Raw genomic sequence first — 16,929 nt, forward strand, 5'->3', positions numbered from 1 at the left:
ATGGGAGATGGAAAGCAGCTCGGTAATCATATCTCCAGCAATCATGGAGTTAAGGCCGTGTAGAAAAGGTATATAGACTCGTACCTAGCTTGGTCAAGCCATCATCTTGAATCTCGACTGGTCTTCCCATTCCTTCTACGGAGCTATACAATCCACGACTCCCAACGCCAGAAGTATAGAATGGAGGCCATCCGCGATGCCCCATTCGGGCAATTGGTCCGTTATTTGACCAACAACAAGTACTTTCAATACCCAGAAGAGCAGCCCGACTTCAAGCTTCCTGAGCAATGGGTTCTCTTAATGAACAACGGGGACCTGGCCACGAAGCCCTCGAGAGATGGTTCATCCGACGACGAGAAGACGGTGCTGGAAGACTCACAACCGCCTCCAAGTCTCGCGCCGAGCGCGGAGAGGATCAGTCGCACCTCTTCACAGGACACCCTGTCTTTCACCGAGTCTCAGCTCGAGGCCGATATACAGCATGAAATCGAGAAAGTCAGATCCATCCCCGTTGCCACGAGAAAGACCAAGGACGGCTCCATCCTGGTCGACTGGTACTACACCGACGACGCTGAGAATCCGCACAACTGGTCCAATACGAAGCGCGCCCTGGTCACCACCCTGATCTGCTTGTACACGTTTGTGGTCTACACCACCTCGGCCATCTATACATCCTCCGCCGAGGGGATCATGAAGCAGTTTGGCGTGAATGATTTGCTGGCCACCTTGGGTCTGTCGCTGTATGTCCTGGGATACGGTGCTGGGCCTTTGGTCTTCTCGCCCCTCAGCGAAATCCCGGTGATTGGGCGCAACCCCGTCTATATCATCACCATGTTCCTGTTCGTCATCATCTCCATCCCCACATCGCTGGTGGGCAACTTCGCCGGCCTGATGGTCCTGCGTTTCCTGCAGGGCTTCTTTGGCTCGCCCTGTCTTGCCTCGGGCGGTGCGTCCATCGGCGACTTGTACAGCCTCATCTCGCTCCCGTACGCGATGATGGCCTGGGTGTCTGCGGCCTACTGTGGACGTAAGTCGAATTTCCTCCCTCAATCGATAGATTGCCCCGATGCTAACGATATGCATAGCCGCCCTTGGTCCCCTGCTGAGCGGCTTCGCCGTCCCCGCCGAAACCTGGAGATGGTCTCTCTTCGAGTCCATCTGGGCCTCTGCCCCCGTCTTCCTCCTCATGCTCTTCTTCCTCCCCGAGACGAGCAGCGCGACCATCCTGCTCCGCCGTGCAGAGCGGCTCCGCCGCATCTACAACAACGATCGGTTCATGGCCCAGTCTGAGATCGACCAGCGCAACATGAAAGTCTCACACGTGGCCATCGACGCCCTCATCAAGCCGCTGGAGATCACCATCAAGGACCCGGCCGTGCTGTTCGTGCAGGTCTACACGGCCATCATCTACGGCATCTACTACTCCTTCTTTGAGGCCTTCCCCCTAGTCTACCCGGTCGACTACCACATGAACCTCGGCCAGGTCGGCCTCGTCTTCCTGTGCATTTTGGTTGCCTGCATCATCGGCATCGCCGTCTACGTCGCCTACATCTACTACTGGCTGAATCCGCGCATCGCCCGCTTCGGCTTCGGCGCCCAGGAGGAACGCCTCCTGCCCGCGCTGCCGGCCTCCTTCGGCCCCACGATCGGCCTCTTCCTCTTCGCTTGGACCGCCCGCGCCTCCATCCACTGGATCGTGCCCACAATCGGTATCACCATCTACGGCGCCACTGTCTTCATCGTCATGCAGTGCATCTTCGTCTACATCCCCCTGAGCTACCCCCAGTACGCGGCCAGTCTGTTCGCCGCAAACGACTTCTTCCGCAGCGCCCTGGCCTGCGGCAGTGTGTTGTTCGCGCACCCGTTGTTCGGCAACTTGGGCATTGCCCGCGGCGTCAGTCTCCTGGGTGGGCTGAGTGTGATCGGCATCATTGGCGTATGGCTACTCTACTTCTACGGAGCGAGGCTCCGTGCTCTGAGCAAGTTTGCCCAGTCGAGCAGCTCCGAATGAGCCTCGTCCAGCACGGGCAAAATGAAAAGATACTCCAAGGTTTAATGATGGATGACTTGGGAGCATTCTGTTCGGCGTTGGGATTTTTGCACGTTGTCAATATCTAGAAGTCTTTAATGTCTATACTCTCCCCGAGATCTCTTAATTAGAACACTATTTACTGAAAAGTGAATAAAATCTCTATAATATTCAGTCCTAGTATTTCCCTTTACCGCACAAAGCAATTTGACTTACACATGAGGACCCCTGCGGACTGTGCCAAGCAGACCTCGCTCCAGATCCGAGTCAAAACCGCCGATTATAGCCTCGCCATCCTCATACAAAAAGCAGCTCCTTCACCCCTCGTTGGCAGGCTTTCAAACCCAAATACCCACAGAAGCCCACGACATCACGCCCCGATGAGAAAATCGCGCGATGCCCACCGGGATCTGCAGGATCTTATCTGATCCAGGACCTTGGCCGACAATGCAGTGGCGGACAAGGCTACGCCCGATCCTTCTACGTCGACGCCGCACCGGCAAAGCCGACATCGGACAATGCAGCACAAGTACAAATAAGAGATGCCCGGCAGAAGCAACGGAATGGAATGGTTCATTGCACTGGCCCAGATCTTCGTTTCCAATCCCATTTCTTTGCCGTCGATTTTGTGTCGCTGTATCGTCGTCGCCATGCAGCTCCGTCTCGTATGTCCCATTTTCAATGCAGCGATGTGCGGCGCACTGTGACTGACTTGTGTCCGACGATTCTAATTAGATTGCCGTGATCTCGGCGCTGCTGTTTACCTCGCAGGCGCTCGCTAGCTGTGAGGAGGACTGCTATAACCTGCCGAGCTGTTCGACGCCCACCGATTCGGGTTGTACGGGCAGGGAGATCTCAGCGTGTCTGAGTCAATGTTAAGAGAGCCAGACCATAGGAGAGATTGGAAGGCGCCAGATGCGTGGAACTGGATGGATGTGAAATGAAAGGACTATCTTGAATCCAAGGCCACGACTCTTCGTACCTCGCTGAAAATTAATAGTCAAGGGAATTTGATTCGTGCGACATCTATCTGTACAGTTGGAATTCCCGTTGTCCTCCTCGCAGAGGATGTAATCTCCATATACAAGCAACGATAATCTACAGGAAAAGAAATGCAGGAGCAGCCTGCTGCTAAGAGCCAACACAACGAGCGAGGTCCCCTAGTCCACGCTGAGTATTAAATGTTCGCCTCGCTTCGACGGAGTCAAGTTCCGACTCGTCGGGGAGACGCGCTTCGGCGCATCCTGCGGTCGCTTTTTCGGGCTTCTCGGGTAGAGGACAACGCCGGGGCAGGCTTCTGAGGGATACGGGAGCTCGGAGGAGATGCGAGAGCGCGGGGCCTGCGTGCGGCCGCGCTCGAGCCAGAAATCTTCGGGGCAGTAGGGCACCACCACTTCGGTAGGTGGGCGGGGGCTGCTGCGGACCTGTACGCGCTTGATATCGTCTTTTCGGACGATGCGTGGCCGCGATATGACCTCTGGCGCCGGCCACAGAGTGTTCGTCGACGCGGTGCGCGCGTGAGGCTCAAGGTGTCTGGGAGACAGGCCGCTAAGGATTCGGTCTTGTGCGGTAGTGAAGGGCGGGGTGGTCAGGTTGGAGGATGTGTTGTGCGAGGAATCGGAACTGCAATTCGGGGTGCTGCTGCTGTTTGAGGCGGAGGAGCCGCGGAACGGAGTACTGGAGAAGGGTGGCTCGAGTCGTTTCTCTTCCTGGTTCGGCTGTCCTTCACCAAGGCTGCGTTCTTGGCTTGACGGTTGTTGATTTTCGGGGCGCAAGAACCTTTCTGCTGGGAAGCCATTCTTGACTGCGCGAGGGTTGGCCGGTAACCCTGTAACCTGGTTTGGGGAATTCGATCTTTGCCCGCGATCTAGTTTTCGCTCTGCCACCGCCGCTTGGAGCTCGTCCTCCTCGAACAGTGTCTCTCCACTGGCCGGGCGATGGCTCCACTTGAGTGGCTTCGGATACAGCCCTGCTGTGGAGCTGGGTGGTAACTCAGCTAGGGTGTGTTGTGAAGACTGCGTTCTGGGAGAAGCCTCCCAGTCCGAATCAGAGCTGACGGCGAATCCAATACGACTCGCATCGCGTGGCTGTTCCGAATGCTGAATATCTGATGCCATGGCAAACCTTGGTGGGTATTGGGAGGTCGGCTGGAACGCGTGTGATAGCTGCGGTAATTCTTGGTAATTAGGTGTTGCATTGAGTGAAGAAGGCCCTGGCCCTAGACCTGGGTCTGGCGTTGAGCGTCGAGACGAAGAAAGGCCCGAAAAACCAGGTGGCTCAGACATGGCACCACCAATTTCAAATTCTGATTCTTTCTTTTGTCTCCATCTTTTACAGAGATAGACGACTGCTACTCCAATGATAAAGGAGCCCGCCACACCTGAACTGACCGAGACGCCAATGACCGTTGCCGCACTAACAGCATGCTTTTCATGGCTGTCATGCGCAGGAGAGGTGGAATTATTCGATGTCGAGGTGGGCTTTCCGGTACTGATAGTCTCTGTTGTGCCCTCGGGCATCGAAGATGTTGGGTGGGAAGTAGTGACGTCAGGAGATATAGTAGATGTAGATGTAGTTGAAGTCGAAGTAGAACTTGTCAAGGTTGTAGAAGCCGAAGGGGTTTCTGGTCCACCGCTGCCGGTTACCGTGGCATCAGCTGTGGAAGTATACGACACGCTGGCAAAGGTGGTCGCCGTAATAGTTGCATGTGTTTCTAGGCGAGCACCAGACACGGAGCTACACATATGATAGACCGCCTGTGAGTTTTTCTCAACAACCGTCTTCGAGCACAGCGCATACACACAGCTCAAGGCCGCCTCGCCAATCGTGAGACCGCTGGAAGTATCGGTCCTGCACAGACACTGGATATTTGATGGACTCGTGCATTCTTCCGGCGGGTACTCGCCCGTGATGAAGTTTTCCACACACGTCCGCGCGCAGTCTGGGACTGTAGCCCATAAAGTCGAGTTCGAATCATCACCAGAGGTATCCGAGGGGCTGGCCGAGCATAAGGCGACTAACGGAACGACCGCACCGAGGATCCTGTAGACAGGATAGAGGAGCATACTGAGGCGACTAAAATGTAGAGTTGTGAGTGATCACGCCTCTCCGAATCCATTTAATTCCGACTGACCTGTTTCGATCTTGCACGGGAGTGACTACCCTTGAGGCCATAAGGTCTTGGAGGTTATCATCATCGACAATCTTGCCTGGACAAATTGGCGAAAACAGCAACAGCAGTCTCGACAAGCGTAGAAGTTGAGCAGAGATGATGCCAAGTGAGGAAGAAAACGACAAATGCCACCCAGCCCATCTCAAACGAGGCCAAGGCCTTAATTAAACAAGAAAAGTCGGGCGCATCGCGACTTCGTACGCGCGAGGCGAATGGCTCCAGCATGACGCCAGCGACGCTACGGACCAAGGAGATCGGGTTTGAGCCAGACGTGAAACACAGCCGTCGGGGCAGTGCCCCTGTAGGCGCCATTGTGAAACCAGATGAGATCGTCCGGCTAGGTTTCATCGAGGCAAGTGAATCGTTGGGGTGAAGCGCCCTGAGCTGGCGGTGGTTGGGTGGCTGCGGTGTTAGCGGCTGCGATACGCGCCGGCCTCGAGGGTGGGCGCTTGATGTGCAGCGCGAGAGTCAACGCGCCGGGCTACTGTTTCAAACATCTCAAACCACGCCGATCGGTCGATCAGTTGATCGGGGGTAGATCTTGGTGCAGATTCAGGAGGGATGATGCTTTGTCCGGCAGTGACGTGGTACCCTGGAAAGATTGGGCTGCCGGTCTTCTTGCATAAGCCCAAGCAGACGTCCACGGATCTAGAAACCAAAGCCCAGCGATCAGTCATTATTTTACTCGCGCGGCATAGTGTGTTTGAACGATGCCTCCATTTTGCCTCTCTACTGAGTGACAGAGAGTCGATGCCCCGGATTGATCTCAGCATGGCCTATGACTACCGGTTATACTCGTTCGCCTCCGACGGGATCAACAGGGCCAACCGTCACACCAGTCATAAATCCAGACTCGTGAACCCGGTTGCCATTCTCCTAAGGTAGGAATTAATCCGGAGCTCTACACATGAGACCCAAGGACTCGACCATGGAGTTTTCAAATAATTGCCATTCCCATCAATCGTAGTAAAAGCTAACTAACCCAGGGGCCCCAGACGCGCAACCAGCCCGAGAGTCGTACAATATGAGGTGGTATCATTTGAAAAAAGCAAAAACACGCAAGACCCAGCAGAACAAAAGGGAATACTCAAAAACCGGCAATGCCCGCCTGGCAGGCCAATATTAGATAGGAGATTATGGACATGGTGTCGGCGACGCCAAGTAGTGGGGGCTGCAGCAGGCCAGCCTCGGCCGGATTTCTGCGGAACCACGCCGGCGCCGACGGTCAACAGTCAAGTCGCTGCGCTGCACCCCACACGAGAAGAGGTTCCATGCTAAGGGCTGAATACTTCGGGGAAAGGGTTGCTTTCCACGCGCGGGGGGTTGGGTCGGAAAGACGACCCCGGAACACAGCGGCGAGGAGTCTAGCGAGGCGTCGCTAATATTTGAAAATGATGTAGCTGCGCGAGTAGTTAGCGGCTGATTCCGATGAGTTTATCTCAGGACAGAGTCACATACAAGGCGTGGATGACACCGGGCAACCAACCCAGGATGGTCAGACAGATGTTGATCAGGAAGTCAGCACCACATCCGCGCTCCAGGAAGACACCCAGAGGAGGCAGGATAATGGCGAAGATGATCTTGCAGATGTCACTGTAGAATCAACGAGTCAGTCGTCAAGGTCGGCGCGCAGGTCAGACGGAAGACTGAGCAGGCTCAGGGAGCTCGTGGAGCTCCACTGGCGACAAGTCGCCAGCAAATGGAGTTGATGCCAGCAGACACGAGGCGCACTTACGAGGCGGTGAAAGGCATGTTGACGGCGTTGGAGAGCTCGAGGAAACTGGAGAGGGTGAATTGGCAGCGGGAAGGAGGTTGAAGGGAATGCGGAGAGTGGCTCTTTTAAACGGGAAAAGAGGGAGCGAAGCTGCCTCCATTGCGTCACTCGGCCTTGGCGCCGGCTGTGGCGCGGGCGGTACTTTCTCACCGCTGATTGGCTGCCTCTGTGGCGCAGCGTGAGACCAGCCCGGCTTACCTAAGAACCACGTCTCGTCCGGTTTTCCTCGTAAATTGCGATGGTCGGCGTCCCAGCTTTCTACATTATTTTATTCTGGTAGAACCTACGCTAGAGGTGGTCGCCACTGCACAATTACCACCATCATCATGATCGTCCAGACTCTTTCTCTCAGGAACCGCCTCAGCCCGTATCATGATTCTTGCCCTCTGGGTCTCCCCCTTCCAGACTGCCCTATCCTATCGTGCCGTTTGCTGGTTGCCTGGCGGTAATGCTTGGCGCAGTGACCTGGCATGTCTTCTATTTCTGTATACTGGTGTGGCCGAGTCTTACAGGTGACAGGATCCTCTTGCAGCCTTTTCACTTCTCATCTTGTCACTCGGAGCGCCTCATCGCCCAACGCTTCAGCCCTACTGGAACCCCCTTGCCCCCACTAAAGACACGGCTGCGCCCCCTCGCGCGCGTGATTGGTTCAGAGTGATTTCACTCGTCGTGGCGCGCTTGCATGGGTGCGTGTCGAAGTGGCTGGAGAAGCAGGAAATCACTCCAAGCCCCTGACGCAATACCCTCGAGCCTCGGATTCGGGTTCGGAGCAATTGACGGGATGCGGCAGACGGGCTCGACTCGGTCCTGACGGAGAAACCATCTCTCAAAGTTGCTAACTGACAGTCTTCCCAGAATGCATTCCTGAAGCTGCACTGAGTATGCGCTACCTGATCAATGGCGGTCTCGTGCCTTGGCTGCGGGCCACTGCGAGCGTTTCCAGCCCTGCTCTGTAGGCGTTATTGGTCAGGCTCACGATGCGGGCACTGCGAACATATTTCTTGTACGTAGGCTACGTGAATCTTCGGCGAGGATGCCCCTCGAATGATCATCGTCGTCGTCATAATAAGGCTAGCCCCCCTGGGCGTTGTTCCCAGCTTTTTTGTACTACTATGCTAGCCATCCCTTCTTTGGTATCATTTTAAACTTGGGTTGAGGTTGAGGTCAACCCATCAGTTAGGGCGACCGTCTCAGTTCATGTTGTGGGTTGGACCCGCCAAACCTCCAAGGTTATTTCAACCTCCACCAATAATGCGACAGAAAGCATTGTAGGCATCCTCGCTTAGGGGCTTGGAAGCTTTGGTGATAAAGCAAAACTGCATACAGAAGTGAAATATTTCTTTCAGCGATCAAACTAAGAAAGTGCCAACGGCCATAGCATCAGACCGAGTCGGTATCAAAGGTTCCATGCAGTTCACCTTTCACAGACTGCAGATACGAAGATGATCTAATATGGGATGGCCCAAGCTATTGCCAACCAGGCATTTGTGGATATTTCGATGGTGGAGCATTTCGCGTGATGACGCTATTGCCTGGGAGCTCTTGAGGTATCTTAATGTGCCCATAGTCATCCTCATTGGCTCAGCAAAGGTGAATGCAGAGGTGCCTATGTCCACCTCTTAATACCCATTGCCATCTACCTAGGTAATCTCGGCTGATTTCTCACGCCATCCTATCCATGGATCGTAATCGATCGGCTGCCAATTTCTAGCAGTTCACCGATATATCCATTGGCGACCCAACTCATGAGGTGACTAGTGTAGAGCAGATTCTTTCTTATGACTGGTATCAATAAACTCAATTAAGATCCTGAGGCTTGATAGTGGCAGCAATGTCATATGGGTATTGAAGTACCTTCAGTTTTTAAGGTGACATACTATTGCTCGTAAGCTTGTCCTACACCAAAAAAGGCGAGTGACATCCAATTGAGCCACTTGATCAAGACACGGCCAGCTTCCACTAATAGTACATTCTGCAAATCAATGACACATCACTACGATCTATCGGAATTCAAGAGAACCGCCTCGAGTGGATGTATATACTCCATGTCAACCACGCAGGTGGATCCGCGACCGCCAAGACCACGTGACCACAACACCAGCGTGGTGGTCTCTGACCTCGTAGCACTCTCCAACCTTCCGGTCACCGCAACCTCCTCGTCCACGGCTTGAGCCTGCACCTCTCGGGCCTCCTCCCATCTATCTCCAGCTCTGAATTACCTGTGAGACTTTTACTGAGCCATTTTACCATCAAAATGGCCTCCGAACTTTGGTGAGTTGTCCATGACGATTGCTTCAACCCCCTGGGTGCTTGACAGCTATCGGCCTTCGATCAGCCACCCCATAATTGGAGAACTTGCAGCCATTCGTGAAAGCCAACTAACATGCATTTTCAAATAGCCCCGTCTATGCGGTGAGTCCAACTCCCCCGATTTCCGCGCTCGAGTCCTATCCGCCGACATCCCGGCCTCTCGGCCACCCCTCCACACCCGCGCGACCATACCTATTCGAGCTATATGGAGACAATTACTGACGTTCAATCATGTAGCCCTTCTTTGGTGCGCTGGGCTGCACGTCCGCCATCGTCTTCACTTGCTTCGGCGCTGCCTACGGTACTGCCAAGGCTGGTGTCGGTGTTTGCAGCATGGCCGTCCTCCGCCCCGACCTGATCGTGAAGAGTACGTTATGCTTTGCCCGTTGCAGTCCGCTGATCACTGGATTTCTTGCCTCGCCTCTTTCGACAACCATTCGCTGACTTGAACTTGCAGACATTGTCCCCATTGTCATGGCTGGTATCATTGGTATCTACGGTCTGGTCGTGTCGGTCCTGGTCGCCAACGACCTGAATCAGCAGCTCTCTCTCTACACTGGATTCATTCAGTTGGGTGCCGGTCTTGCTGTGGGTTTGGCTGGTCTGGCCGCTGGGTACGTGTCAAGCCGAATTCCCATTCGCTTGCCCAGTGAATTGCTAACGAAGACATCTTCCTACAGTTTTGCTATTGGTATTGTTGGTGATGCTGGTGTTCGGGGAACTGCTCAACAGCCCCGTCTTTATGTCGGCATGATCCTGATTCTCATTTTCGCTGAAGTTCTGGGTAAGTGTTGCCCGCCGTCTTGCCAACATGCCGACCTTAGCCATTCTAATCTATTCCTCTCAATACAGGTCTGTACGGGTTGATTGTCGCTCTTCTCATGAACTCTCGCTCGAAAGGCTCTTGCTAGACGAGAAGCGTCTCGTGGCACTCGGACGGATACTGAGCCAAACCTCCCTCGGTCTCCTAGGCTCTCTCGTATAATCCGTTATCCGGCGTGCGTTTTTGCGACCTTCGCTCATGACATAACAAATCAACCCATTATGTCGGGCTTGAGAGGAGATGTGTGGGGCAAGAAAGGAAAAGATCTCGACTATGATAAATTCATTTGACTTGTGAAAGGGATTTTCCGCTTTGATCATGGGTGGCATGTAGAATTCGGGGACAACACTATCAGGCATTGGATCCCGGATTGGGTGGAAGCAGGTTGTGGGTAGATATTGGACTGGCTTACATTGCATGAATGCGCGCTGGATACTGTACTTTATATTGGGCCTCGTTTGATGAGGGACCGGATCATCCCTTTTCATCTACAGTGGCTCTTGTCTCGATTCGACCTGCTTCTCGTCAGTCTGGCGGCCCTGTAGATAGTCCCATTCTCGTTGCCCCTCGGTTTTGTGGCTTCTTGTCTTTTCATTTTGGTTTGTCGGGGCTTTGTATTTGTTATGATATAGCAATCCCGATTGCATTATCGACTTCGCTTGTACCCTGGTATATCTATGGATTGCCAGACCGGTCCTTACATACGAACTACTTGCGCATGGAGAAAAGCTGTATATTTCAAAATAGGTTCTTATTGTGAAAGCTTTACCAGTCAGAACCAGGAGGATAGATACCACGAGAAAACCAAATGGTAGCGGCAAAACGGATATCAAAAGAGCAAAATCTATTGGGTAGTCCGCGATGCATGAGAGGCATAGATGCCGCACATAGGGAAACAGCGGCCACTAACCATAAACCCAAGAACCGATAGTTAGACGCGAACAGAAACGACGAGGATTGGATATTTGATAGAGTATAGGAGAGTGGACGAGGAAAGAAAAACGGGGAAAAGAAGATAAAAAATCGAAACGCAATGTACCAGAAAAGAGGATAGAAGCCTCTCATGTCTGCCCAGACTAACTCTCAACCCAAAACGATGCAAGGTGCAGGCCAGATATGCATCCAATCAAACCGGACAAGATATAAAGCTAGCAAAAAGAACGAAAGCGCCGTCTAAGCTTTATCGAGCTTCCGTCGGAGAGTGCGGGTTCTCCGCATCAGTTTCTTGAACTTGTGCTTCTTCATCTTCACCTTGCGCCGTCTCTTGGTGCTGATGGCGTGGATGGTGCGGTTGTTGCGCACACGCTCGATGTAGGTCATGCCGGAGGTGGAGCCGTTGGGCGCGTCGATGGTGATTTCATCGCGTACACCTGCCGGAGCCTCCATGTCATCGCGGACGAAGGGACCGGTGTGCGCCTCGTAGGTCTTGCGGCCGTCGGCGTGACGAGATTCACGGATAGTCAGAACAGTTGAGTAGGTTGTCTCCTGCTGGTTCTGGGCCTCGGCCGACTCCATGGCGTCGGTCTCGGCATTCATGTCCATGGGGGACGGAGGAGGGGGAGGGTGGAACGGGCGAAGACGGCGAGTATACTCCTCTACAGACATACGTGCCTCAGGGCCATCCAGCATCCGGAGCTCGCCATCCGCGTCGTTTGCGAAGCTTCGGTGGAGCTGGCTGAACTGGTCCTCGGCCTCGGGCATACCGTTGGCCGAGTTCTCCATGGACTGGACTGTTGAAGAGAGGGTGAAGATCACATCATCAGAATCGTTCTTGAACGACTTCCTGGTTGAGAAAATCGCATCAAAGGCTTCGGGAGTCGACGTCGGGGGAACCGTGGTGGTAACAGAGATAGGGCGGTGGATGGAGAAGAACGAGGCGACATGGACGTCTAGAGTTGTGACAAGTCAGTACAGAAAACAGAAATACCAGGCACGAAATGTTCCAGATTGAGAGACTAACCATGTGGCTGTCGGTGCTGCGTCGAGGGGACACTCGGAAGCTTCGAAAATGCCTCGTGCTGTTGGCTGGACTTTGAAGAGCCGTTGCGGGCACTGTTGTCTCTACCTCGGCGGCGGGCAGATTTACCTTTCTCACTGGAAGAGTTCACACCCTTTGCTGGGGTCGAGGTATCTATGCGTCGTGGTCCATCGCTAGGCGGCACCGGAGGTTTGGAGGAGGAGTAGCGGCGCTGATGGACATGGCGAGTCGAACCAACAAGGCCGGTAGAGGGCACGTTCTGGCCGGAACGTGGTATGCCGGACAAAGGCGCCCAGACAGCCCGGCGTAGCGATGTCGACAACATGGTTGACGTGGGACCCAGAGATTGGGAAGACGGTGAGGATGAGTCTGAATCGGAGGCGAAATCATCGGGTCGGAACTCGGGGACTCTGATCATGCGGGTATTAGGTAATCTCCAGCCACAGGTGTCAACTGCGCCATCAGAACGGGACAAATTGGTCCTTTACGGCAAGGCTCTCGTGAGGGCGACTTGATGTCTTACTGCTACATGCTTTGGGGAATGTTCTCCAGTCCACGATGGGGCTCCGAGGGGAGAGGAATGTATAGAGTTCATTTGAAAGAAAATGGCCAAGAAGAGAATGATAATACAGGGCACAGTCGTCAGGTACAGCATATTCGCAACGACAAAAAAGTGGTATCATCCTGCATAATCTGTAAGAAAAATGAAAACAAAAAGGAAGAAAGAGGCACCATCGCTAAATCGAAGCGGGGCATTAGATGGCGAATCAAGCGAGCTTTTTGGATGCAACGGAAAAAACCCAAGGATGCGGCGAAGAGCCGACCAGTCCTCTGTAAGACGCCTCGTGAAAGAAAGTCTGAATAGAAGAAGGAGAATAAGAAAAAAAAGATAGGGCACGACAATCAGACGTCATAAGGTTGCAGAGAAAAAGGAAACGGGACCCGGTGAAGGATGCACGAGAAAGAAAGTAGGCTAGAGAGCTTGACAAGAAATAAAAATCAACTTCGTAGTCAACCATGACGTTTATCGTAAATGACAGGGGCACTTCTCATTTGCACTACCTCATAGTATGAGGGTATGCAGGTTCTTCTGAATGATCATGTCTTGGACTGAATCCATGGTCGCCTTCAATAATGTCGTGTCTGTTGCGTTGGTGTAGTGTATGTAGATCTCACGATCCGGAATCCTGTTGATACCGCGAAATCGATCCGCAAAGAACCGTGCCGCAGCATCAAGGTCCGTGTCAGAGCCTGCATAGTCTGGGAAGTGGTTTGAGATGGGCGATATGGCGAGCTTGGCCTTGAAAAGATCGATCTTGTTGAGGAATAATATGATTGGTTTGCGTTTGAACCACTCGCCGTTGACTAGAGACTCAAATAGCATCATGGCTTCGTGCATTTGATTCTGCAGTATGTGATTAGCAATTGGATAGCAAGATGATAAGCAGAGAGTAGTGCTTACGGCATTCTGGTCTTCGACCAGACATTGGTCGTACCCAGACAGGGCGACCATGAACAACAGGCACTGAACGCCCTCGAAGCAATGGATCCATTTTTTGCGTTCCGACCGCTGTCCACCAACATCCATCATACGGAAATTCATCTGTCCCAGCTCAAACAAAGTTTCCGTGATTCCAGTGGTCCGAAGACGCGCCTGCAGCATATCCTGGTTATCAGGGAGCCACCCGCGGGCGAAGATGCGGTCCAGAGAGTCATAAAAGCTGGGGAGCAGTCAGAAAGATGTGCATGGAAGAGATGCCCAGGAGATTTGGCTTACTAGCTGAGGTTATCATGCAGGGCAAACTCATGTCCGCGCGCAACTGCCTTTTGGACGCCTGCATCAAGCCACATTTCTCTCATCGCGTCACGAACCTTGAGATTGGAGAAAGCCTCATCTGAACCAACGTCCGGGTCTGTCTTATCCAACAGGTCCGCCAGTGGCTTTTAGACAGTTAGTCAACTCGGATCTTCAAAAGGACTAGTGATTGTCCCTACCCTTTTGCTGGGATCTTCGAGGTCTATATGCTCCGCATTCATGATGTCCATCAAAACCTTGAACGCAATAACAATGTTGGAGTATATCACGGCTCGTGTTTGGTGTCGCTCTTCCTCGGGAAAGCCTCGGCTGTGAATAATCCGCATTTGCTTGATGATGGTCGACTTGCCCGACTCTCCAGCACCTAGATGTATGGTCAACAGTCCATTATCAGATTGACCGAATGACAAAACAAATCAGCGGATGGTCCGCTATCGGATGTCACGAACCTAGGAGCAGTATCTTGATGGTCCGGTCCATTGTCTTCTTGTCCATTCTGATGGACCGGTCAATGCGAGCATTGCGCTGGAGGGCAAGCTTGTCGCCCTCGGCGGGCTTGGAGCTTATGCAACCCATGATTCAAGGACCCAGGGATCGGAGGGCGTAAACAAATCCGTGCTCTAGCGTAACGATCGTCAGCAAGGAGTGCAGTCAAGCGATACGGCTGGGGAGTTGGAGACAGTGACGGGGTCGAGTCCGATCTGAATCAGGGATGCCATGGCATTACGTCGCGCTCCGGTTCGCCAATTGCGATTCAGAGACAGTCGACTCAACGGAACTCGTGAAAACAGGAGCGCACCACCGTATTTTCCGAAGAACATTATAGGCAGTGACCTACCGGTTGACAAAGACCCCTTGTACACTTTACTTAAATTGACCCACGCAGGCGAATGGGCGGGCGAATCCAATTTTCCAGCGGGCGATGGGCAAGCTTCGATCGGTTCTTCCCCACATCCAAGACCTTCCACGTTCCGTTCTGAATTGCGCCGCCGGGTTTCCAATTGGACCGGGTTATTCACCGAGACAGGCAGCGAGATTGATAGTGTGGCCGGACAACGCGCGACGTCCGATCGTAGCCGATTTGAAGGGGGGGGGGGAGCGAAGGACGTTCAGGCGGTTAGCCCGCGCGTGGTGATGTCGAATGTCGAATGTCGAATTGACGCGGGAAGGTTCCGGATCAGACTTGCAGGAGGTAAGGATCTCTCGGGTGGTTCCAGATCCAAACAGCTCCAACAAACCCAGTACCGCAGGCGGAGGGAGAAACGACCAGTGGAGGCGGGGGGGAGGTCCGAATAGAAGGGCCAGGGAAGAGAGAAGGGGGGGAAAGGAAGACAAGAGAGGAAGGGGCAAGCGGGAAGGATGGGGAGGTTCAGCGGTAGCACATCTCTCTCCCTCCTCTCTCTTTCGTCTCTCTCTGCCGTCCCACGAGAAGCCCACAAGCGCACGAGCGGGGAGGATGCTCGGGCTAGAGAGTAGCGCGATGGTTTATCGTCACCTCCGAGGCGCTCGATGCGGAGTGCAGATTGCAGTTGAGGACCCACGGCCACACGACGCCAAGTACGAGCGGGTTGGGGATGCACTTGCTCCGCAGGAAGGCCAGGACGAGCGACACCAGCTCGACGGTATTATGAACGCCCTTTCTGCGCCTCGGGCTGGTGTACCGAGCTCGGAGGATACTATACACTACTACTCACGATATTCACCCAACAGGGGCGCTAGGGCGATCCACTCACGAAATGGGGCCATTCCCCCTGTTGGATTGGAGGTTTGATTTGCGCGAATAATCCAATCAATATTCAATGACGCGACATATGGAGCTCGCGGTACGGAGATACTACCATATACTGGACGGTCTGGGAAGCATCCTCAATCGGTGGACGGTGCAGTTGTGGCTAGGAGTCTCGATGGGCAGCTTGTGCAGGCTGGGGATGCGTTCGCCCCATCCCCCTGCAAACTGCTTCCTGTCGTGCATCCATGTCTACACACCATCCTCATCGCCATGGCCATCTCGTCTCTTGGTCGAAGAACGTGGCGATCCGTGACGAACGTGGAAAGCTTCCTTCAAAGATTCTTCGTCTTCTTCATCCACCCCATTATTCCCTCGGGGCTGAGAATCTGATCCATCGGCCTGGCACTATTGAAATGGCCTTGGGGGCTTGCAACACCCGCAGCCAATCAGCGCCCCTGCGCATCCGTTCGAGAACGTCCGTCACCGAATGATTGTTCTTCGATTCATTCCCACACGCGAGCGCCCCCTTGCGTGCTCCTTGTCGACTGGAAGGTCGATCTGATCCTCTCGAGCCGGGGCCTTACAATCCCTCTGAAAACTCTGGAAACTCCAACCCCCAGGGCCATGGCCACGGTGCCACCATCTCCACCACGCGTGTCGATGGTTCTTCGCTACGTGCCAAGCCGCCATGCGGCATGCCTGTAGCGATCGGCACACAATGGCTGAAACCCGCATGGGCTGTGCAGATATGTATCGCCTAACGCAAGGAAATTTCTGAAACGTCGGCGGATTCCTATCCCGGTTCGTTGCTTTGCTTAGCTCTGATCTGCTCTGCTTTGCTCTAGACTCCCCTCTGCTTCCCTTTGCCCCCTCTCTTGCCACTGCCTAGCCCCCACCGAAGAGTCATATCCAGAAACTCTTGAACTAGTAGGATTTACTACTACATGTATGTATATGCATGACTCCTGCGCTGAGGGGCTTAGGCTTTCCCTCCTGCTTGACAGAACAGAAACCCAGCGCGTCCTGCCATCCTGCCGAGGTTTTGACGACTCGACAAGGTATATTACTACACGCACTATACCGTACTACTTTAGGACTGTCCCCATCGATCCACCATACCTGCGTGCTACTTCCAATCGATTGATGCGGATTGCATTCGCAAGGTATCTATCGCTTATTGGTCGAGACTACTCCGTTCAGGGATATGTAGACCGTCCGAAGGGAACGAAACAGCATGTTCGGCAATACTCACAATACAGAATCTCAGTGGAGCACATCATAGAGAGTCACTTCACAGC

The 16,929-nt window shown here is 53.6% G+C and overlaps 6 protein-coding genes across 6 annotated transcripts; 2 read left to right on the forward strand and 4 right to left on the reverse strand.

Annotated features, from left to right (window-relative positions):
* Positions 1-180: 180 nt before the first annotated feature.
* Positions 181-2,011, forward strand: N7459_000968 (MFS transporter; the record flags this gene model as incomplete). Its single annotated transcript, XM_056940153.1, has 2 exons — positions 181-1,027; positions 1,086-2,011. The coding sequence occupies 2 exons, from the start codon at positions 181-183 to the stop codon at positions 2,009-2,011; spliced, it is 1,773 nt and encodes a 590-aa protein (XP_056804433.1).
* Positions 2,012-3,189: 1,178 nt separating this feature from the next.
* N7459_000969 (uncharacterized protein) lies at positions 3,190-5,094 on the reverse strand (the record flags this gene model as incomplete). The annotated part of the gene is made up of 1 exon (XM_056940154.1): positions 3,190-5,094. The coding sequence occupies one exon, from the start codon at positions 5,092-5,094 to the stop codon at positions 3,190-3,192; it is 1,905 nt and encodes a 634-aa protein (XP_056804434.1).
* Positions 5,095-6,579: 1,485 nt separating this feature from the next.
* Positions 6,580-6,953, reverse strand: N7459_000970 (YqaE/Pmp3 family membrane protein; the record flags this gene model as incomplete). Its single annotated transcript, XM_056940155.1, has 3 exons — positions 6,580-6,601; positions 6,660-6,794; positions 6,937-6,953. 3 exons carry the CDS (start codon positions 6,951-6,953, stop codon positions 6,580-6,582), a joined length of 174 nt encoding a protein of 57 aa, XP_056804435.1.
* Positions 6,954-9,229: 2,276 nt separating this feature from the next.
* Positions 9,230-10,196, forward strand: N7459_000971 (H(+)-transporting V0 sector ATPase subunit c; the record flags this gene model as incomplete). Its single annotated transcript, XM_056940156.1, has 6 exons — positions 9,230-9,246; positions 9,375-9,387; positions 9,523-9,652; positions 9,743-9,899; positions 9,966-10,069; positions 10,138-10,196. 6 exons carry the CDS (start codon positions 9,230-9,232, stop codon positions 10,194-10,196), a joined length of 480 nt encoding a protein of 159 aa, XP_056804436.1.
* A 1,085-nt stretch (positions 10,197-11,281) lies between these two features.
* N7459_000972 (mitochondrial 37S ribosomal protein mS38) lies at positions 11,282-12,411 on the reverse strand (the record flags this gene model as incomplete). The annotated part of the gene is made up of 2 exons (XM_056940157.1): positions 11,282-11,997; positions 12,069-12,411. 2 exons carry the CDS (start codon positions 12,409-12,411, stop codon positions 11,282-11,284), a joined length of 1,059 nt encoding a protein of 352 aa, XP_056804437.1.
* A 738-nt stretch (positions 12,412-13,149) lies between these two features.
* Positions 13,150-14,478, reverse strand: N7459_000973 (guanine nucleotide-binding protein subunit alpha; the record flags this gene model as incomplete). The annotated part of the gene is made up of 5 exons (XM_056940158.1): positions 13,150-13,491; positions 13,549-13,807; positions 13,864-14,027; positions 14,082-14,266; positions 14,352-14,478. The coding sequence occupies 5 exons, from the start codon at positions 14,476-14,478 to the stop codon at positions 13,150-13,152; spliced, it is 1,077 nt and encodes a 358-aa protein (XP_056804438.1).
* Positions 14,479-16,929: the final 2,451 nt, after the last annotated feature.

Source organism: Penicillium hispanicum, assembly GCF_028827665.1.
Source record: "Penicillium hispanicum strain IBT 35686 chromosome Unknown utg000001l_segment0_segment0, whole genome shotgun sequence".
In the NCBI taxonomy this organism is placed as follows: domain Eukaryota; kingdom Fungi; phylum Ascomycota; class Eurotiomycetes; order Eurotiales; family Aspergillaceae; genus Penicillium; species Penicillium hispanicum.